The 23,261-nt window shown below is 41.7% G+C and overlaps 1 protein-coding gene and 1 long non-coding RNA gene across 5 annotated transcripts in view; both read left to right on the forward strand.

Annotated features, from left to right (window-relative positions):
- The first annotated feature begins 1,004 nt into the window (after positions 1-1,004).
- Positions 1,005-5,721, forward strand: LOC115593734 (uncharacterized). The gene is made up of 2 exons (XR_003986358.1): positions 1,005-1,975; positions 3,544-5,721. It is a non-coding gene; the product is annotated as an uncharacterized LOC115593734 (long non-coding RNA).
- Positions 5,722-8,790: 3,069 nt separating this feature from the next.
- The window catches only part of igsf9bb (immunoglobulin superfamily, member 9Bb), a 157,507-nt gene continuing 143,036 nt past the window's right edge, over positions 8,791-23,261 (forward strand). For all 4 annotated transcript variants that reach the window (XM_030437838.1, XM_030437840.1, XM_030437839.1 and 1 more), the window contains exon 1: positions 8,791-9,083. In XM_030437838.1, coding sequence (XP_030293698.1) covers positions 9,020-9,083 — 64 coding nt within the window. In that variant the 5' untranslated portion in view covers positions 8,791-9,019. The remainder of the gene's footprint in view (positions 9,084-23,261) is intronic.

Below are 23,261 nucleotides of genomic sequence, written 5' to 3' on the forward strand. Positions count from 1 at the left end.
TACTATCTCTCAGTCACCCCATCTCACCTTTCTTTGTTGCCTCCGTTCCTGATGCTGCAACCCTCCACATTTTCCCTATCACAGCTCTCGTGGGCCTGCACTCTCTGGCCTCTCAGGGGAACACAAAAACATCCGCCGGCACCACAAACACAATCAAGGCTCCCCAACCCCCAACCCCTCTTTCTGTTGCTACTTCTCAGTCTCAGTGGGCTGGACCTGTCTCTACGGTAACTCCACAGGTTCACTGGTGACACGACCCTTGGTACATGTTCTATTGCAAGCAATTGCAAGGGCCGTGAGCTTTGTTTGGTTTTCACACTCACTCCTCCCACCTTGATGTAATGGTGTTGTGCAGTGTTAAGGAGGGCTACAATTATCATGGAGCTGTTGAATTAATGCAAATTCAAAAGTGGGATCTCAATCAGAGTGGATGCAAGCAGGACAGTTTGGGTGGTCTGGTCTTGTGCTTGAGTAGCACGGGCAGTTAATATATTGATAGTGACAACCATATTCTGATGGATATCAATGGGCTGATGCAGGAAAGGAAATACAGCCCTAAATTTCACCAGACCTTTGTTTGGTTTGTCTCTGCAGGTAGGTTTCACTGTAGTCTAAGTGTGTACTTCCACTGGCTAGGCTGCGTAGTGTATCTATTCTGCTGCAGTCTCTACCCTCTCATAGCAGATAGGCAAGGCTTCTATTTCTGTTGGATGCCAGAGCATGGCGCAACAATTCAGCCGAATTCAGCACAGAGAAGACAGGAAGGCAGACACTGAAACAGCAACATAACATGCTGTTAATTTTCATAATAAATGGCTCCGTGTTGTGACGCCAGCACAAAAGTTCCAAAAGAGACAAATCCAAGCACTTCTTCTAATCCTTCGCCTGGGAACACTTAATGTTGTTATGTTTATAACACATGCGTATAACTGCTGTGCCTCGTGATTCTGTAATTATCGCGGGAACTCCTCAATCTCGCAACTCCATCTGTTCTGCAGTGCTGCGCCGTGCTGCACTCAAATGGAGCCAGTGTGGGTTGACGGACGACAGAGGACGGAGCAAAACCGTAGTGTAGCCGTTCCACAACGTACATGCAAACAGTGAAATTCCCAGGTACGAGGATGAGACTACACTGGTATATAAGGTGGGGTAAGTTCTCCTTTGCAAGCTTCAGGTGATACAATTTTGTCAGTGGCAAAGTACCATACAGGATGTCACCCTTCATGTCTGGCTGTCAGTTAACCTGAGACAGGGATTTCCACTTTCAACTTCAGTGGAATCAGGGTATTATTTCAAAATATAAAGTACAGCTATGTATTATCCACTAAATAAGCTATTGGTACTAACTTTATAACAAATGTTTTAACAGAAAGTGGCTCTGTAAGTTCTGTCTCTACCTGTGACAACAACGAAGCAGTGAGCGGACATCCTCTCCGAGACCCACCTGCTGCGCTTATTACAAGAAATATTCTTTGAGACAATTTCCAACCATGTGCCACAAGTATAGAGTCAAAGGCAAAATATGTTGGATGATTTTATTTATCTATTTTTGTTTGTTTATTTGGATGAGGCAGTTTAGGTCAATCTTATGCCTCCCTCCCAGAGCTATTTCATCATGGATGGCTGTAAACAGACCCACATGCATTCTCTGAATCAGTCTCTGCACATCATCCTACCACCTGCTGTCAAGTTCTCATTTTAAATTGTCCTGGACTGAGTCCAACATATTCATTCCCATCTTTTGTAATATTTCTTTTGCATTCTATGATTCAGTAATTTGTTTGAAGTCAAGAGTTGCTTCTTTCCTTGCTGAGGAAATCAGGCCCTTGTAGCTCTGAGTTTGTCAACTCCCCATCCTCTAACACCTGTTATTTGTCTTGATGAGCTGTTTGAAAAGTTTGAGCTGGCCAGTGTCTTTAAATGCCCTGAAGGTGCTGAGGAAGGAGACCAAGAGAGCAAAGGATAAGTTAATGAGGTAAATGAGAACTTTTTTTGAGCTCACCAGTATCCACTATTATATACACACAAATGCCCAGAAAGGATCCCCAGTATCAATAAGCCAAGAATAATATGTGTATAATATACTCTTAATTGGTTGTTAGTTTAATGTTTAACAGCTTTCCTAATTGCAAATCCAGCAGAGACATAGTTATCATTGTGAGGCTTTAAAGCCTGACCATGGTCGAGTATAACAAAACTTATGACAGTGAAACAACTGGGGCACTACTGAGATAGTGAAAATGGGGAGTCTCCCTGTGCTGGACTGTTACGATTTGGAGTATATTGACGAACTGCTACAATGGAGGGACATTGATCCCCTCCCTGGTCCAGACTGAGTGCTCCAAGGCACATGATAAAACTATTTCAAATTTAACCAACACACAGACCTGTGGAAAGCCCCTATATGAAGCCCACTAACAACATACCAGGCAACTGAGTGTATCAGTCTAGTCGTGTTTCTGAAAAGTGATTTGAGCATGGCACACGTCACAGACAGCAACATGTTGTTTACTCTCCAAACACGAATTCCATGTTTTGGAGAAAATTACAAGTATTTGTCCAATATTTCATGCTGGAATCCAACACTAGTATGACATGTGTCCTAACTTATTCAGTCTAACTTCAAAGTTGTAAACTTTAAAATATGACTGCCCCCTGATACTTTATGTGAGACTATAAAGAGTGTGCTTTTTCTGTCAGATTTCCCCATTGTCCTCGTCGGGAGCACTGCACATGATGGACTACATGGAATACTCTCATATATATCTTGATATATTTGTACAATGACAGAAATGTAATAGCACATGAGACTTCAGCAACGGGTCTTGAATACTAAAGAAATTAATCAAGGCTAGAAGTTGGCAGTTTACGAACCCAGACTGGAAAAATAGGCATTTTTTCACATGACACATTTTGACATGTCATAGTTTGGAACGGTACATAATAATAAAATGAATGATGCTGTGAGTTTGTGTCAGGATTCTGGTAATGTGCATGCTGGCCCACTGTCACACTATTATGGCTTGATGGCTTGAATAGAACAGATCCATTGTCACATAGTAACTTTGCTTATTTCCCACCTATGACAAGTCAGTCAGTCAGTTAGTTTGCTGAGTGGTTCCAGGGACGCAATTGTTGATCAGGTCGCTGCTCCGGTTTAGTTTTTTTAGTGTCATTCCCAACATACTTTGGGATGCAACCTGACCCATCCTACAATCCCAGAGTGTCATTATTTGATTAGCTGGGAATTAACTCTTAAATCAGCTTTTCTTAGAAATAGCACCTTTCTATTACACACTATTTATTTCCACAAGTCTGTGTTGTCATTCAGTACCAGTCATTGTTTTCTAACCACTCTGGTGACCCCCTCCCTTTCTAGTGACTGGCATACAATTAACACAATTAATTTAATTTTGTCCTGTTCTTTGGTTTATGAACAAATGCCAGCAAAACTAATGATAATGGCGCAAATGCAAAATGTTATCATGCTACCATCCTAAAAATTATCCGGTGATAATGAAAATCATTTGCTGTGTCTTTTAGAAACACCTGCCCTACTCTTTCTCCAGTTGGTTGACAAGTCATGAACTCTCGTGACTCGACTCAAGGCATCACGGAATTGGCAGTGGACGACTAACAATCATGCTATCAACAACAACAACAACAACAACAACAACAGATCTGTTTTCAACATGGAAAATGGATAAATGATCACAGATTACTTTTAGTGCTGGACTTATCATTATGCATATTTGCAATTCAAGACTACAGAGCTTTTCAAAAGGTCTGCAATTGCAACACAGCCCTGTATGGCACAACAACATCCTTCTGGGCCCAAAGGAAGATACGTATCTAATATCCAGCTGTGTAAACTAAACTTTGAGCCCGCTCTTTTGTGCATTAACTTTCACAACACTGCTTGTTCAAAAAATGTGGCACTGGCATTGCATCACGGGGAGCATGTTATGGTGATGTCAGCATTTAGCTCAATGCACCACTGAGTGTGAAGAGGTGGACAGCATCTTAACACAAACTACACCGTCTGCATCAGTGCCTCTATATCCGCTCAACTTGTTCATGGCGGTTCCTCTGTACTGTGTGTGCGCGCAGCCAGAGGGGTCATACATTTGAGCGACACGCTGACACCCCGGGCTAAACTGTGATTCAGCACAGCCGTAGAGTCTTTGTTTTATTCAACACTTGTTGGTTTTCATTCCATATTATATGTATTCTTTCTGTATTTAAGTGCTTGCTGTATATGTGTAGGTGTGTGGGCGTATTTAGAATCCCCATCTCTACAGGAAACAACAACAACCTCTGTCACCTTAATCCTAACTTGGTTGCTATCTGTATGAACATTAAGAATCTAGCAGTTGTTATCTTTTTTGAGCCATTTTAATGGCAGGGCTCGCCTTTCCATGTACAGAATAAGTTCACCCTGACACTACTTTTTCTTTTAAAAAAATAGGTGTTTGTGGTGTTTTTTTTTGGTGATTCTGTTTCAACAGTATTTTTTGAGTTATTAACGTCACAACTCAAAATGGACTGTATTATTTATTAATCTGTTGATTAATTCCTTCCTTCCCTTCCTGTTTTGTCCAAAAGCCAACATATACGTATATTTATTTTACCATTACAGAACTCTGAGAAACTGATTTTAAAAGGCTGTGACCGGTGAAAATTCAGTATTCTTGAATTAAAAATGACTCAAACAATTATTTAATAATCAAATATGGGGTGATACAAGTTACAGAGCCTCAATTTCATCCCATAAAATGTTATGACACCAGTTGAGATTCATTATTAGCACATGTACACCACAGTCAGTCGCCACATTCAACAGTTAATGATTCACACCTGGCTCATTAATCATCAGGGACGAACAAAAAAACATGAGTGCGTGCAGCAGATCACAGAACACCATGAAATCTCAGCTTGAATAGACTATTTGCACTTCACACAGCTCCTTTTAAGTGCACTGCTCGCTGTGACAGTCAGCTGTGAGACATGGCTGTACTCCCGTCGCTGCAGTGGCCGCAATGGTTGTTGAGCATGAGCAAAAAAAGGGCCTCCAGCTGCATCTGTAGCCAGTGATGTCTCTGTCAGAGCCGCTGACATGCTGGAGCTTGACATGCCACACTCTCCTGGCTGCTTTATTGTAGGGGAGCCAGAAAGAGCGACTGAGGCCTTGCAGGCACGGAGAGACGAAGGAGAGATGGAGATCAAAGCAGCTTCAGGAAACAGAGGCAGAGTGTGACAGAGAGTGAGAGTAGATATTTTGTACCTGAATGTTTGGCCGAGAATGCTACTTTGAGTTAACATCTCCATCAGTCATGGCGAAAAAGATAAGAGGATGAATAAGAGACCTTCTCAAGTTCCCTGCATGGGTTGACACAATAAAAATAATGAAAGTTTGAACCTTGAGGAGCCAGTCAAAGTTCTACCCAAGCCAAATCATGTTGCCTCATGGTTCACTGTTGTTGTTTTTCGAACTGTTTTTCACCATTAAAAATTAGCTTGTGAATTAATGTAGATTCCGGTGCGTGACAAAACTTGTGCAACAGGGTACATCATCATGTTGAGACTTTTGAAAGATCCAGTGTGGAGAATTTAGGAGATCGATTTGCAGAAACAGAATATAGTATTCATAGTAATGTTTTCAATAATCTATAATCACCGTACATTTAGAACCTACAACGGGAATAAAGTGATTTAAACGTGCGGCTCTTCTAGGCTGTCCGAATGTTGTTGGACCGAACGGCTCAACCAAACGTGTAATTTCTCAGGGGGTTGTAACTCTCAAAAAAAAGTGTCCTCGTTTTACTTGCTTCTTTTACAATGTTAACAAATGGAAAAAAGTGTTTTGGGGCCACAGTGCATCATGTGACGTTGTAATTACTCAATTTAGACACTACGAAAACTGGCTTTAAAGCCTGGCTCCTCGGGGGGCTGGTCCTCTTCCAGAGTCCACCATGTGGCATCATCATATTTCTATACGGTAGTCCAGAATAGACAAACAAAACGCTGGCTGGCTCTAGACAGGGCTTTTTTGTTTTTCACATTTTGGTGGCCACCGTAGGGAAGGGTGATATAGAGAGTAGTCAATTGGTTGCAATCTGCATCCACACTGCTAAATGCCATTAAACCTACATGCTGGACCTTTGGCTAAGGATACATCATCTGCACCAAATTTCAGTCAAGACCAAAGTGGAGGAGACTGTAGACTGACTAACATACCAACACAATGTCCATGGCTAACAAATGGAATTGCTTTATTTATTTTTTACGTGTACATGATGGATACCACTCAAACCATTTTGCTGGAATCTTTTTCCAATTACGCATCTCTTCCCTGCACTCAAGCATCCTCATGATTACCCCGCTGCATCTTTCCTGCCTGTTTGTGCCCAGAGGCCTACAAACCATCCCAAATCTGTTCACTAATGGTGGACAGTAAATACTCAAATTGATCCATGAAGTAACATTTCCCCAAAGGTCATCGACCCAGCAACAATCTGTTTGACTTGTCAAGTGAATCCACCACAGCTTTTCTCTTATTTAGCACATAAAGAGCAATTCCACAAAGAAAAATGTTTTGCTGTCATTTTTCTGCCTCTCACCCAGAACACTTTCAGACAGAAAGTAAGGCTGACATAACCATTGTTTATGGCGAACACATCTTTATAGAATTCTTATCTAAACATCAAACATCAACAAAAAAAATCCCAAATGCTACTATTCTGCTCATCACCAAATCACCGGAGCCAGCCATAACCTGCCATATGCTGCCCTTCCTATGATTATGAAATAAATCATGAACACTTAATGTACTGTATATCTACATGCATACATTAGATGAAACCACTAGTCGTTCAAAGGATAGAACAATGAGCCATGAGAATGGTTGCTAACTGCAACACTTCTTAGGGCTAGAACATAAGCAAGTCTTTAAAAAATGTATTGTTACAGTACGAGTCATGCAAGAGTATCTCTTTAGCGAAAAAGCACTGATTTCATAGAACATTAAAAATATCAATTAGTGGACAGAGCTTAAGAGGAGAATGTCAGACAAGGTTTATTGAAAAGCAGGCCCATTATATCTTGAGTTGTTGAGAAGATGAAAACAGATGACTAAGACTGCATGTAGCCTGACTGGAAGCGTGTCACATCGGTCATCATCCGGCCGGTTTTTAATGATTTATTTACTCTTTGAATCACATAGAACTGTATGAGACTTCAGCTGGAACTTATTCATTTGACGAAATCATCAGAGCTTCCTTGTTATGAGGTCAAATTATATTGAATTCTGTAGGAAACAAAAAACTGTGTGGATGAAACCAAATATACAAGCTGAGAGTTTTTTGGATGCGCCTAAGAATAGCAAACGATGAGAACAACACCAACACACAGAGTGACCTCAAATAACTTCAGAGGGTTTTTTTTTTTTTTTTTTTGTCGTCGTGCTAGAAGCTGTTACTGGAGCCTCCTCCTGAAGGAGCAGTGGGGGGTCCTGAGACTTTGGAGGTGGAGGAGAAAATTGGCTCTGAGGAATGACAGGCTGCTCTATGAGCAAGGCAGACTGAGTCAGTTTCATTATAAAGCGGTTCTTCACTGAATCATCGTATCAATGAAGATGAATCACGCTGAAATAAGACAAGTTATTTGTTACAAGTAAGCTGTAGAAATGGTTTATTCAGTGGTATTAAGTACTTTAATGTAACACCACAGCAACCTGACCATCACTGTTGCGTCCATACACAGTGAACATTGTGAGAGGCATAACCGCTCACAGTTCAACTTGTATCTGAGTGTATGGACGGCTGTGACGCTGATGTGAGGATGCTCATGCTGGAGGACTCCTCCTGTCTAATTGCGCAGGATGATACCGCAGCTCCGCTACGGCTTCACACTCCAACCCACCTTGAAACGGTTCCCTCTGGCGCTGCATTCACGTCTTCCCTGAAAAAGGGAGAGGTTTGATAATGCTTTTACAACATAAAAGTTAGAAACATACAAGTTTTCCCCATAGATTCTGATTCCTGGGACTCAGCAACGTTTTGTAAACACATACAGTGAAGCGTAAGCGTCATTACTATCTGGAGTGATTTTAATTGCATTCCGGCCTTGTCCTTTTGTGGAAATAAAATGTAGCCACCTGTTGGATTTTGCCATCTGTGGTTGGGTTTGTGGTATTGTGTAGCCTAGACATTACCAGGGTCATTCAGTAATTATCATAATAGGGGTTTCCTTTGTTGTAATGTCTTACCCAGTCTTTAAATAGGACATACATTTTTTCAAAGTCACAGTTATACAGAGTTTTTGTTATTGATGTATCTGTTAATGATTAGGTTTATCTCGTTGTTTGCTGTGGGCCAACTGTTTGTTCTTCTAACGCCACCACAAAAAAGTTTTTTAAGAAGTGATATAAAGATATCACTCCAGTAAAATAAATATATGCTCAATATAAATGTAATGTAATATAACTTGTAGGCCTACATTCAAATATATTACAGATGATAATATAAGTGCGCTAAGGGTGAAAAAAGAACATATTAGGAAGGCAGCATCTCTTTTTCTAGCGTCCCTAAGCACACTGGGGTTGTTTCTTCGAACGGGAATGGAAACGTCCGAATATTACTACATCACCTGAACGCACCAGTCCCAATGGGGAACCGACAGTGCAGGTAACCAATCAGAGGCCGGATTTCTCCCACGCCCATCAATGAAGCGCGTGCGGAGGCGGGACCGCGGTTATCTAAAAGCTCGCGCTTGGTTTCACTGGCTCGTCTGCTCTTGTCCCATTGGCGCAGGTGATCCGTCTCAGGATGCGAGAAGAGAGCGGAGGAGAGGGGAAGAGAGAGGGGAAAGCGCCGATGGAAAAGTGTCCAGGGCTCGGTTAACAAGAAAACAGGGACACCGGCCCCGCTTCAGTTTGTCCTGGACCACTCGGCGATGAGAGATTCACCGAAAGGGGCACTTTGAGATATGATGAGGTTTATTTCTGGTCGGCAATAGTACTATGATTTGGTATGTGGCCACTTTGATAGCAAGTGTATTCAGCACCCGAGGAACGGCCGCTCAAGGTGAGTCGAAGTGCAGTGTGTGTGTCCACCGGCGCATACTGCTCAAGTTTTAACTAAACCCTTTTTCCCTTAAAAAAAAAACGTTTTCCCACATGTCTTTGAGCTAACTTTGAAAAATGTCGCTTGCATGTTAAAAATTGCACTTTACGTCATGAAGTTCATACGTGTGCTCATCACCGCACCTGAGTGCAGCCGGGCCGGCATGTGATGAGGGAACGGACCGGTTACGCGTTCTGACGGAGCTGTAACATGGAGGACAGGGAACTCCTTTAGTTAAACCCGTTTATTACCAATGTAATGCACCACAGAGACGTGTTTCTTTTAGTGACAAACGTTGCTGTCGGAGTTGCGACGTTCTCAGCTTCACATTGATAGATTTCGCAGCCTATTTGGGCTTACATGTTCCTCCCAAGATGTGTGAGTTCGTGCCGCCGGGGCCCCGGGACATTCTGCGGGGCTGCCGCCGGACTGCAGCGGCCGGCTCCACTGAGCCGCACACCGACTTCGAGAGATGTGGAGGCAAATGTGATTAGCATGGTGCGCTGGTGTAGATGTCATTAAAATGCTATGAGTGGCTTAACCTCTTCCTGGGGAGCTGTTCGTGCTGAAAGCTGAGTCATACCGGCTCTGTCCGTTAGAGGGGGCGCTTCCTGAGCCAGCCCCACATTAAAGGTGAATTCAGACAGTTCCCAGGACACTGGGGCTGCTTTTCAGTCAGTTATGTGTGAATGCAACCTCGATTGCATGTACAAGAACCTAATGTGGGCTTCAAACTATTTAACGTGTGTTTCCTGCTCTTGGGGAAAATGAGCAGAGGTGTTGTGTGTGTGTGTGTGTGTGTGTGTGTGTGTGTGATGGGATGGCTTCATGGGTGAGAGATTCTTTAACCTGCAGCTGACCTCTGACCTCCCTGTAAGGAAAAGAGACTCCCTTGAGGGGTTAAGTGTTGTCAAAGCAGAGACGTCTCAAAGAACCACTGATGGGTGACATTCAGAACGCCCCTTAGTGCAGCAAGACTCGTCTAGAAAACCTCTCATGATTTTATAAATAGAACTGCAAATAATGATTATTTTCATTATCATCAATTCATCTGCTGATTATTTGGACTGTAAAATGTCAGAAAATCATGTCTGAGCAGCAGTCTGAAGCCCAAAAGTTCAAGTACTATCATGGAATACTTACATTTGATTAGAACAGGGCTGCGCAAAGTGGGGCCCATGGGCCAGAGTGGGTCTGCCACAAGGTATGATTTGGTCAACCAAAGAAATATAATCCCTGATTGTTAAATATCTTTCATAATCTTGGCCAGCAGAGTGAAAGTCCATAAATGAAGGGAACTTAGGATGCTAATACTATTTGGCATCTTAAAAGAACAATGCAATAGTATGCTCTAGTGGCCCACTGTTAAAGGAGAACTTCGGTCGATTTAAACATGCAGCTTCATTGCTCAAGCTACCCTTGACTTGCCAGTACCGAAGACGCGAACAAATTTGGTCCAGCCATTACAGAGCTCCGTGAACGGAGATGTAGCATTGAACGCTAACAGCATGGGGTCAGAACTTTACACTGTGTTTTAAGCGTCTTAACATGCTCCACATCTCACACCAAAAGTTATGCAACATCAGCAGACACCTTAGCACACAGCACTGTAGCGTGTATGACTCAAAATGAATAAAAAAGTAGTTAAAACAGTGTGTTTGTGCAAGGAGCTACTTACCTGTTTGTTGACATCCGTGTGTTCCGGTAGCTAGACCAAACTAGCATATCCATCGAGTGTGCACTTAACAGGCATAACAGGCTATTGTAAGGCTCATGGCTCATGACAGGCTGTAACATGGACATGTACATTATGAACATAAACACGAAAATGCTGGAATATGTTTCCGTCTCCGCCAGTGAGGGAGTAAGTGCACGCTCGATGGATTGACTAGCTTGGTCTAGCTACCGGAAGACACGGATGTCAACAAACAGGTAAGTAGCTCCTTGCACAAACACACTGTTTTAACTACTTTTTTATTCAGTTTGAGTCATACACGCTACAGCGCTGTGTGCTAAGGTGTCTGCTGATGTTGCATAACTTTTGGTGTGAGATGTGGAGCATGTTAAGATGCTTAAAACACAGTGTAAAGTTCTGACCCCATGCTGTTAGCGTTCAATGCTACATCTCCGTTCACGGAGCTCTGTAATGGCTGGACCAAATTTGTTCGCGTCTTCGGTACTGGCAAGTCAAGGGTAGCTTGAGCAATGAAGCTGCATGTTTAAATCGACCGAAGTTCTCCTTTAACTTTCAGTTTTGGCAAAAAAAAGTAAATGAAAAAAAATAAATGAATGCACTTGTATGTTCGTATTGTTGGCTCTATATTTCTTTTTACTCCATCAACAGTGATATGTCGCAAATGTATTTCAACCCCCCCCCCCCAACACACACACACACACACACACACACACAAACACACACACACAGAGAGAGAGAGGGGAGATGAAGGAAATTGGGATGTTGTCTGTGCCTCAGCATCACTGATTAGATGATGAAGAAAGGAGCGTGTGATGATGTAAACGGCGTGTCAGTCTTTTGACACAAAATCTTGCAGGTTTATATATATTTATTTTTGTTGACATCCTTCTGGAATGTGACCGAGCTCGGCTGGCGACACTGCAAACAGTTATGTAATGTCCTGCCTAAAGAGGATACACTTAAGCGTTGTCTGCCAAAAGAAGGAGACTTAGGGAGATGTTTTTAAGCGGCTTCCCTCGTCTCTTCCCCGGCCGGGGCTGCAGGGAACTTGGCAGAAATGAGCACTAACTTGTGGATGGCAGAGGCGGAGTGACTGTGCCCGCACTTGTTTGTGTTTTAAAAAGACCATCCCTTCAGTCAGTGTAGCTGCTTCTGCATATGCTCCTTGTCCCGTGCTTAACACATCAGTTGAGCTCTCAGCACTCTGCAGCATCCATGCTGTGCACACAGACAAACACACCAGCCGACAGAAGCTGCGCAGGGCACCATCCTTCTGGCTGAGTGCTGCTGTCTCCAACTGGCAGCTGGCAAACGCCTCGACTTTTGCCAGTGATAACCCTGGACCTGAGCCAGGCTGCCTATTTCCTCTCTGCTCTCGCCTCCTCTCCGGTTTCCTCTCTCCCTCACCTTGTTTTATCCCTCCCTTTCTCCCGCCTCTCGCTATTCCCGTGTGACTCAGGTCCTCTCTCCCCTCCTTTTCTGGTCTCTGCTCCGTCCTGTCTTCTTCCTCTTCCGCACACTTGGATGAACTCGCTTCCCTCCAGGTTTCAAGTGGCCTCTCTCAGCACGGCTGGCTAGCCGAGGGAAGGGAACATGGTGGGTTGTGTTAATAGAGACTAGGTGTGCGCTCCACAGCAACCGTCTGCTGCCATAAAGCAGACACACCCACCTGTTGCCCCTGCCCACGCACTCACTCACACACACACACACACACACACACACACACACACACACACACACACACACACACAAAGAGATACACACACATACATACCATACACACACATGTCAACATGCAGGCATCCCTTTAGGGAGCAATGTGTCTTAGACCAGGATCTGAACATATGCCCACTAACAGGCTGTCTGCCCGAGACTAAGTTGGACTAATTATGACTAAGCTGTGAGATAAATGCCACTCGGCTGCTCGATAAATACATATGCCACAACATGCCAAGAGGGCTGGGGGCCGATGGAGACAGAAGAGAATGGGATGCATGTGTGTAGGGGATGTTGTTTAGATGTATAGTGGATAGAATAACTGGAAAAAACAATGAAACATTCTCACATTTTTTGTTTTAGCAGTTTAGAGGTTCTTGCATTCAACACTGAAAGGAGCCTAACCTGTTGACCACCGATGTGTGTAACTTTTGCTATGGTACCAAACAGCCACACCAAGACTTCCTACAAAACGAGGGTCTGGTGTGGTCTGTCTGTGGTGTGAAAGCAAAACAGACCAAACTTGTGTGTTAAAACCCGAAAAACTAAACTGCATTTGCTAAATCCATCTGCTAACTGCTAAGAAATCGTTTTTTCCCAATAGGTCAACTGTGATGTGTTGGCTTTATTTATACAAGATCATTCGGTAGCCGTGGGAACGCATATGTGCAGAGGTGTGCAGTCATTTTTCCTGATCCACCAGAAAGTCAAAATTAGTAGCCAGAGGTGTGTTGAGCTTTTCTCTTATTCTGTCTCTTCAACAAGAAATGGTTGATCCACTTAGCATGCCTTTTTCTTTTTCTTTCTTCCAAATGTAATAAAAACATTTTCATCACAAATGATGATTTAAGCTGAATGATTTGAGTGAAAAGTTGAATCTGAAAACTGAATTTCAGAGTATCTTAGTAATTGGTTTGTTCTCCTTTTGCTTTAATGACAGCATGCGCTCATGCGTAAGTGTTAAAACCTGATAACCTGATGACTCATGTTATCGCAGCAGGATTTGACAGTGTTCCACAGAGCATCTTGTGATCTCAAAGAATGCTTGTTGGTCATCAGGTGAACCCATTAATGTGCATTGTTTGATGTCAGGTGACTGAGGAGGAAGGTCCATGTCTGCTCTAGTCTACAAATAATTCCTGCAAAGCTTTGAAGTGTGTCTGTAATCAATATCCTGCTGCAAAATTAGCCCTGTATTGTTTTCTTTGAGTGGTTTCTGTTGTTGTGATCACATGGAGAGTGGCGGGGGCAAGTTCAACGAACATCAGCTGAGGTGGCATATAACTAAGCATATCCCCTGTCCTCTCTCTCCGCGCTGCTGTCTTGGTTGCGTACATTTTAAACAATGGGAGCGATGGTGACCTCTCACTGTCTTAAAGCACCTTTATATCTGCATTGTCTTTAAAATTAAGATTTAGCTGGATTATACAGTAGAATTAATGACTTCCTGGTTTTTACATCCCACACTGCTGGGATACTTCCCATGTCTTCCTGTTTTGATCCATGTGATGAAGTCTTTTGGTGTTGATCCTCTGGGCTGATTGGAAAGTGTTGCAGCTGCACTCCTTAGCACCCCCTCAGGTGAATGATTGGATCCTGAGTTCTTCTTGCTGTATTTACACCTGGATATGTTGTTACAGTTTGATCTCTCACAGTGCATATCATTAAGGCTCTTTGTTTGCGTGAAATCAGAATTCTCTGGAGCCAAGAAAACTTTTGAACTTGTGTTTGTGACTCAGTGATGTTGTCTCCCAAGTCAGTGCATGTGTATTTTTGGGTAAACTGTGTGTGTAAATGGAGCTGGCGAGGAGCACTGGTGCCTAATTAATTTCACTCTCAGAAACTTTGCTGGTATCCCTGTTTTTTGATGATCCCTACACTATGATCACTTAATGAGTGTTCTCTCTGTAAGTGGGTGGCTGCTTGGCAAAAACAAAGCTGCTGACCAAGAAAAGGGAGACTTGTGTCTCGTTTGCAGCGTGGATTTAAGTCCTGTGGGTGTTCAGCATTTTCTCACGGACAGGCTTGTGTTCTGTGTGGCCTGAGACACAGTTCGTTTTCATTGGGAATCCTCTGATTTGGTCTTTCATGATGACATAAATTACTCAACATATTTCTACATTTAAGACATCAGAATGTCACCTGCCCAATTTTGTTTTTGTAAACTTTCTTGTGGATTTTGCCAGTGGACACCCATCAGACTATTTTCATATTCTGTGGACTTCTTAGGACTGGGACGGCTCATTTACTTTTCTGTTATGTAGAGCTGCAACAGTTAGTTGATCAATCAATTATTTGATTGTAAGGAAATAACTCATCAACTACTTTGATAAATGATCAGTGTTTCATTCATTTTCAAACAAAGGTTAATGGTAGCAACCCTGCTTTTATTCGTCATCTATGGCAGTAATCAAAGAGTGTTTTGGTTTTGGACTGTCAGCTGGACAAACATTTTTTTAAATTTCTTTTCCCTTTTTTTTATTAAACAAATAGTTAATCTATTATACATATAAATAATCAGTAGATTAATTAATAATGAAAATACTTGTTAGTTGCAGACCTACTGTAGTGTATAAATTCTTAGTCTTTGGGACTTTTATGTATGTATATGTGTGTGTGTGTGTGTGTGCGTGTGTGCATTGCTTCGCATTGCAGACCAGAGTTTAACTTTTATCAGACTGAGATGGCCTACGCTGAACCACATGGTTTCAGATAAAGTGTTTTTCTCATTCCAACATTTAACTTTCTGGATTGAGGTCACAACATCCTGTTAAAATCAGAGGATGCATCTCAGCTTACAGCTTCTTGCACACTGAGCCAACACTCTCTGAAAAAAAAACAACAACCCCAAAACCCAAAATGTTTTCAAGTTGACAGTTGTTGGTTGTATTTTTAGACTTAAAGTGAAACTCTCGCCAAAAACCAACCAAGGCTTTATTTGCGATTGAATATGAGTCAAACCTTTGTGTAAAAGCACATTTACGACGAAAGAGACACTTTTAAGATTTACCGTAGTTTCGTTTTTGGGCAAGCTAATTTTCAATGGGGTGCAGGGGCACTTTTACGCTAGCATCAAAATCGCTATTTTTAAAACACTAACAATCCACACTTTTTGTCTGCCATGATGGCGGCGCGCCGGAGGTGCTACTGCTAACGTGAGTTGTCTAAAAACCTTTTTTTTAGTAAACTCAAGAACTCAATGCTCGTGTTCATGTGTAGAGACCCTGGTGATACTACGAGCACAGTTTCATGTTGTGTCAAGCCTTCTTAGTGTTTAAAAAATAGCGATTTTCATGCTAGTGAAAAAGTGCCCCTGCACCCCATTGAAAATTAGCTTGCTCAAAAACGAACTAAGGTAAATCTTAAAAGTGCCTCTTTCATCGTAAATATGCTTTTACACGCAGGTTTGACTCATATTCAATCGCAAATAAAGCCTCGGTTGCTTTTTGGCGAGAGTTTCACTTTAATATTTCCACTGTTAATTTCATAAAGAGCTGACATCCTTCATCAAAGTTGGACAGTTTCCACACTAGTTTACAGATATTGAAGACCTACCAGTTTTTAATTTGCTTCATGAGTCTTTATTATTTAGGTTGGATATGATGAAAACAAGATTCCCTTCTCTCTCATGGATCGCAACTATTGATTGACTTCATTATTAATAAAAATTTTGATTATGTTCATCATTAATCCTTTAGTCATTTAGTGTACAGTGTAAATGTCAAAATTATGACAAACAAATTATGAAAACCTGCAAAATCTCACATTTAAAGTGAAACTCTTGCCAAAATGCAACCTAGGCTTTTTTGTGAAGGTATGAATCAAACCTTTCGTGTAAAAGCACTATTACGACAAAAGAGGCACTTTTAAGATTTACCGTATTTTTGTTAACTGTCGTCTATGTTAAGTTGCATTTGGAAATCGACACTTCTCCACTGCCATGATGGCGGCTACTGGAACAAGCATCTGCTAAGGTGAGTTGTTGAAAAACGTTCTTTTTAGCAAACTCTGTGTACACAAACAGTGTTCTCTATGCTCGCGTTCATGTGTAGAGACCCCAGTGATACTACGAGCAAAGTTTCATGTTGTGTCAAGCCTTCTTAGTGTTTTGAAAATAGCGGTTTTGGTGCTAACATACAGTTTGCCCCACGCACTCCCATTGAAAATGAGCTTGACCCGAAAACGAAATTACACTAATTCTTTAAAGTGCCTCTTTAGTCGTAATTATGCTTTTACATGAATGTCTGACTCATATTAATTCACAAAAAAGCCTAGGTTGCATTTTGGGGAGAGTTTCACTTTAAGAAGATGGAACAAACAAATAATTGACATTTTTTGCTTGAAAACATTTTGATCGATGAATTGAGTGTTGTGGCTCCATATATGACTTCAATTTGTGTGGGCTTTATTGAAATTTATCAGAAACAGTTTTTTCCTGTAAAAAAGAAAAAAAAAGTCAGTTCATATGATGTTGCCACATGATTCAAAACATTTGTTTTGGAATCCACTGTTTATGCATGGCTGTTCAGTATAATTCGCTGTGGATGGTCACTGCTCCATGTACAGGGAAAGCCTTCACTCCCACTGAGCTCAATGAAAAGTAGCACCCCCGTTGCCTGGGGCAAATAGCACACTTCAGAAAAGTCACCAACCTTTAGATGTCAATCAAACTGGTATTTGGGCCAAGGAGCAGTGACTGGCAGCTGCTGTCAGGCCCCCCGAGCTCCCAGCAGCCTCCATTTTGGTTCAGTGAACTGAGATGTTTCATATGTAGTGTTGGATTACTGCAGATCGTTGACTGTTACATGAGCAGTCCACAGAATGTTGGTGTTATACCACTATGTTTCTGTTTCAGTCCATTTAACCAAAAACACCTGATACATGTTTAAAAGGGCTGCAACTAAAGATTTTCATTACTGATTATTCTACTGGTTATTGTCAAAATTAATTGATGCATCACATCGTCATAATGTTTAGTGGGTTTCACACTGAGTACATACAAAAATCAATCTTGTCTTGGGAAGATTTCTGTTTGTCCCAAACACATTTCCTTTTATCCCTGGGACAATGGAACACTGTTAGTTTGGAGCTTGGTTTCCTCTTTCTTATGCTTGTAGAGGTGTTTGGATCATAGATAAAGCAAGATACCATGACTAAACTGTACTGTACTAAACTGTTGACACTGTTTACAATTCACACTGTCAGTAGCTTTAATAAGCTTGGAATAGTTTTTATAGCCCACAAACTGTAAACACATGAGCAGATTTTGCCTCAGGCTTTCAGTTAGCAGCTGCAAGTGTTGTGCATTTCAATTTGTCTGTACCATCACTCGGTGTCTCTGTGTTGTCACTTAATTCTATGTGGGGGAGGTCGGGGTTGCTTATCTGGTATTGCCTTCCTGTGTAACTTCAATTATATAACACTCTTGAAAGGAGCAGGGAGCTAGCAGAGAAAAACGTTTGGTACTGGTGTAGATCAGCATGGATAAAGACACTTATCTCTGTTGTGTTTTAGATCACATAAAGACAACTCTTTTCTAACTCCCTCACAGCTACTCCGCAGATCTGTGAGGGCCTAAATAGATTGTGGTAAGTTAGAGGTGTGTGTATGGTAGACTGATCACAATAAAGTATTTGACTCAGAGCAGTCCTTGCAGTATGCCACTTCAGGATGGAATTGCTCTCGGGTATTTGTTCTGAATATACTGTACCAGTGTCCTTGAGCTGACTCATCTTAAAGCTGTTCAGTTAGTAATTGCTGTAGCCCTTTTGCTGCAGTCAGGGTACACAGAATGAGCGCATCATCAAAAATTGCCTAGTTGTATTGACAACTTGTTGTGTACTATTGCGATTATGTTGGGGAGGATTGAAGATTTTAAGTGTGATTCTTTTCATCATTGGATATGAGTTGATTGAGATAGGCCTCACTATTAATTAATGTGCACAGAAGAATTCCCAAATACATTTCATTATTTATATATAAATGATCCTCTTCACAAAAATATTTTTGTTGTATATCAATGCAATATGTGCAAACATTTTTAAGTTATGAGTGCTTGCTAGCTAGCTAATAGGCCAAGGTGGTGGTTTATAGCTAATTTCTTAGCTAATGCTTTGGTTACATGTTACATTACTAGCTTAAGGAGCATTCATAACTCAATCATATGAATCATGACATGAGAGTTATCAGTCTGTTTGTTTTTTTACATTTGATGCTTCATTTGATGTTTTTCGAATGAAAATTGCTTACAATGTCTGTCCTCATATTTGATGATGTCATCACCCTGAAAAAAATTTCCTCAAGCAAATTCCTCAATTTGGATAAAGTTGTTCATCAGATCAAATGAAGTGTCGGGTGCCAAGCATATGCAGATACATTATGCAATGACATAAACTATAATAATGTTACACTGTTACCTGCATTTATGCTCCATATAATGGACAGGCTGACATGAAAATAGTAACGCCCTTGACTTGGTTTCAAGCAGTGTTTTAGCAGGTAACGTTTCATCATGCAATGTCAAAACCAACAAACAACAAAACAACAGCAGCAAAAAATCTTAAAAGAAAACAAAACTTTTTGCGATCAAATATGCGATCCATTTCCTCGAAAGTTATGTGGTTGTTGTTGTTGCCCAAAGCCTTTTTTTACTCTACCCAGAGATTCCTGGATGGGACATGTGACCCATGACTCGATAATTACAGTTAATGCAAATGCAGTGTAGTGTGGACACAGCCATTTCATACACATGACGTACCGTTTATAATGCAGACCAAGCGATGTACATTCAACTGGCATGTCTCTTTTTGTCTGTGAGTAGGACATCCAGCATGCAGTTAAGCCACACACCATACATTTGGCTAACTGAGAGAATTGTAGAGTAACACTGGGTTTAGAGTTTTTCTATTACCTCTACACATCTGTCCATCCCCCCCTCTATCATGCTCAATCCCTTCCTTCTAGTTTGTTCTGAGTGTTTGATTCACCAATTGATACCCAAAGATGTATATAAGGCAACCCGCATACCCACAGTAAGCTGATAATTCAAATATACTGTATAAGGTGCTGCTGTCTTTGTTTCTTTGCAGAATTACTCCTGCCTTTTTTAAATTGCAGTCAAAAGAAATACATTTTTTTTGTGAGGTGATATCATTTTCTTTTTCCTGTTATGTCCCAAAGATTATAGGCCTCATTAGCACTTCGTTCACAGCTGCGTGGGACTTGCAGATGGGCATATGGATACACAGATGTACACAGTAACAGTCCCTGATGGGCAGAGGAAGCTTTTTTTCCAATCAGTGAGTGGGGAGGAACTGTGACGGATGCAGTTCAGGTGCATGAGAAATTTTAATGAAGCTTCTTCCTGGCCCGAAGGCCTACCTCCAGGCTTTGGATATGGTCAGTTTAACACGGAGAAGTGGTGACACCTTGTGTGGCCACATCTGAGTGTCCATACAAATGTAGGTTATAGTTTGAGTGGAGAGCGGAGACTTCTCTGATGTTACTGTGTCTCTTCCCCCAGTTCTGAGATCTTGCAGCCATCCAGCTATTGCGTGCCAACTCTGAGGTCTCTCTCGCTTGTCATATCTTTCGGCCTTGTAACTTTACTATTATGACATTGCACTAATCCTTTGAAGTGATCCTGAATTTGTTTATAGACAGTGGTAATGCATTCTGCCTCCAGTTTGTGTCTGTAGTCAAATACAACCCATGTGCCCAAAGAAAGGCCTTCACTTGAGTTGACAGTTTCTCCCTGATCTGCTTAGAGATCCCAGTGCATCGAGATCCCAGTGCTCACAGTTCAGTACCTCTGTACCGCTCACCCACTGCTAGTTCTACAGATATGGACACATGTGCACTGGGACTGTCAGAAAGAGGAGGCAAGAATGGATAAAGTATATTCAATTTACCAGACAGAGCATGTGCCTCGCTTGCAATTGGAAGTGTGAAGAAGTTGAAGTTAATAGCCTGTGTGGTCTGTTTCTACTAGAATAAGCTGGATTTTGAATAGGACATTACTGAAAAATATGACTTCAACCCATACCATTTTCATTTGGAGGGTTTATAGTGCAGCAGTGTGGTTTTTGGTAATGGCTTCCTGCTTACATACATCTTGGTTTGCTGTCCTGCTCTGTATACTTTCTCTGAATACTGCACTCCACTCTCTCCTTCCCTCCCCTCCTCTCCCACCGTCCTGAGCTGGCTGGCTTCCTCCCCTGTCTCATTTTACAGCGTGGCCTACTGATGCAGCACAGTCAGCTTCCTCCACGCCGACTTCTCCAGACCCATTAAACATTCATTGGATAGGGCCATAAGATACCTCACCATAGCCTTAGCTGTGCGCCACTAAATTCAGCCCCAAGATCTGAACTTCACATCCTAACCCTGATACAGCAAGGCTGGGGCGAATTCTATAGGCAAGGCTGCATATAGCTCCCTTTAGGGCAAGCAGTAGAAAATGCACGCAATAGACAAACTGATTGATTATGTTGGTATCTGGCATTTGGGGCACAGTATATGACACATGATCCCCTCACTGCTGGGTGGCAGCAGTGTTTGATAGAGGTGGCAGCAGATACTACAGACAAATTACTCTTGTTTACTGTTGTTTTAGCAGTGACTAGGCCCAAAATAGTAAGAGCGGTTAATGATGTTACTAGGGTGATTTCCTTGCTTTCAGTAGAGGTGTACGTGACCCAGTTACAACTCCAACCAACAAATCCACCATACTTATAATAAACAAAACCAAAATTAATACTGTAAATACTTTAGTCAAGTGGTACTGTACATGGCTATTGCAGACACTTCAGTGTTGAACTAGCAATAGCATTTTATGCTAGTAGAGAATGCCAACTCCCAACTCAGTCTGTGTATGTCTTTGGATGAAGCAGTGAGGTGTTCTACTTAATATTATTTTAAAAAAGCATGCTCAGAGGAATGTGACTTCTGATTGATAGAACAATTTGGAGCCGGTTCTCAAAAGTTCCAATTCTTGATACCTGTCCCCCTCCTGCAAGGTAAACAAAACACCCATTGGCTTTCATCTAATTTTAAATGAAAATGTTGTTCAACTCTTTTAGGTGCACCTAAATATGTGACATCACTTGTTTCTGAAGGAAACACAGAGAAGACAACACAGAGAACAACAGTCTGCAGACAGAAACACTGAAATACATTCTCTGCTCTGCAACTGGACAGCATAATTGTTCGGTGAGCGAAATAATGCGTATCTATTTAGTAACCAGCGTACGTTGTTACTGACACCTTGTCTTTACCACAGCAACCCATGCAGATTGGTTCATTTGTATGGACGCAAAAATATGATCTGATCACTCACAAATGATAGTCTGAATATAGCCTTACAGCAGCTGTATTTTCTCAAACAAACAGCGGTATGTGCACCCCTGTGCCCATGGCAGTATCCATGACTCTCCATCACCCCTCCTGGGTGAAGCAGATGGATCAGTCCGCTAGTCTTTATGGCTGGTTTCAAGGTGTCAAGTAACAACTTACTTAGCGTATTGCTGACATGAACTGTTCTTAATCCTTCCATCAAAAGGTCAGGTCACTCTTGTCGAGCTAAGAAACAATGCAGACACTGGATATTCACTGAAGTATAGCTGCTTGAAGAGAATATACTGTATTTAGAAAGAACCTGTGAATGATACAGATATGGCAAACGTAAAAGTAAGCTTTTTGAAGTCGAGGAGACCTATCTGTGTTCAGAGCTGCTAGAGTGCACTGTGGACAGGAGTTGACAGGGAATAGCTGTCATGTCTAAATGGAAACATATAAGAGGAGCTGGCATTGTATTTCCTCTACCACCAGGTAAAATGAGCTTACTGTGAAGATTGAACGACGGCGTTTTGCAAACAGTATAGGATTTGTGACTTACATATCTAATACAAATCCTGTTGTATCCATTTTAGTATGCTCCTCAGTCTCTGCTCCGGATGTAATATTTGCACTTCCTCTTTTCTGTGAACAACGAGACATCCATTCATATCTTTGTTATTCAACTTGCAGGACTAGTAAATAAGTTTGTACAAAGACTGAATTAGGAGAAATAAAAAGACAAAGTCAGAGGAGTTAGAGAATTCTTTCTTATTACCAATTTGAATTCGTAGTGCAGTTTCATTGGTGTCCCCTAATCTGCTGTGACCTGATGTGATGACCTTGTCAGAGCAATGACAGCCGCACATTACTGCACCAGCTGGAACAGCTAGTGGCTTGAATTTGGCGTGTGGCTCCTCAGTCAGTTTTCTCACTCAAATCTTAAATCGGACATTTGCTTTTATTGATTGTGGTTGGCAAACCCGAGTCAGGTCTGAGGAGACAGGTGGTGACTAATTGAAGTGATAGCTCATATAACTAGAGAGATTTATTTCAAAGCAAGTGTTTCCTCTGGTTTCTGGCAGATGTGAACTACTTGCCACACGGGCTGAATGTCCTGGATTGTTTAAACGTCCCCTTTGAAGGCAGCTGCTGAATTGAAGCTTCAAGGGTAAAAGTGTTGGTAGTTAGCAGCTGAATATGAGCTGTGTCTGTTGAGATATGTACTTTAATTGATGGTATTTGCATTATTTAAAACCAAATTAATAATGACTGCTGTCATTGAATTCTCCATATAAGCCTACATGCAATATATTCTGCAAGCATAAACCTGCTTTCTGAAATATGTCCTGCTTGAAGGCTACTCTGTGGAGCAGGAAAATGAGCCAGAGAAG

This window comes from Sparus aurata, chromosome 13 (assembly GCF_900880675.1).
Source record: "Sparus aurata chromosome 13, fSpaAur1.1, whole genome shotgun sequence".
Taxonomy (NCBI): Eukaryota; Metazoa; Chordata; class Actinopteri; order Spariformes; family Sparidae; genus Sparus; species Sparus aurata.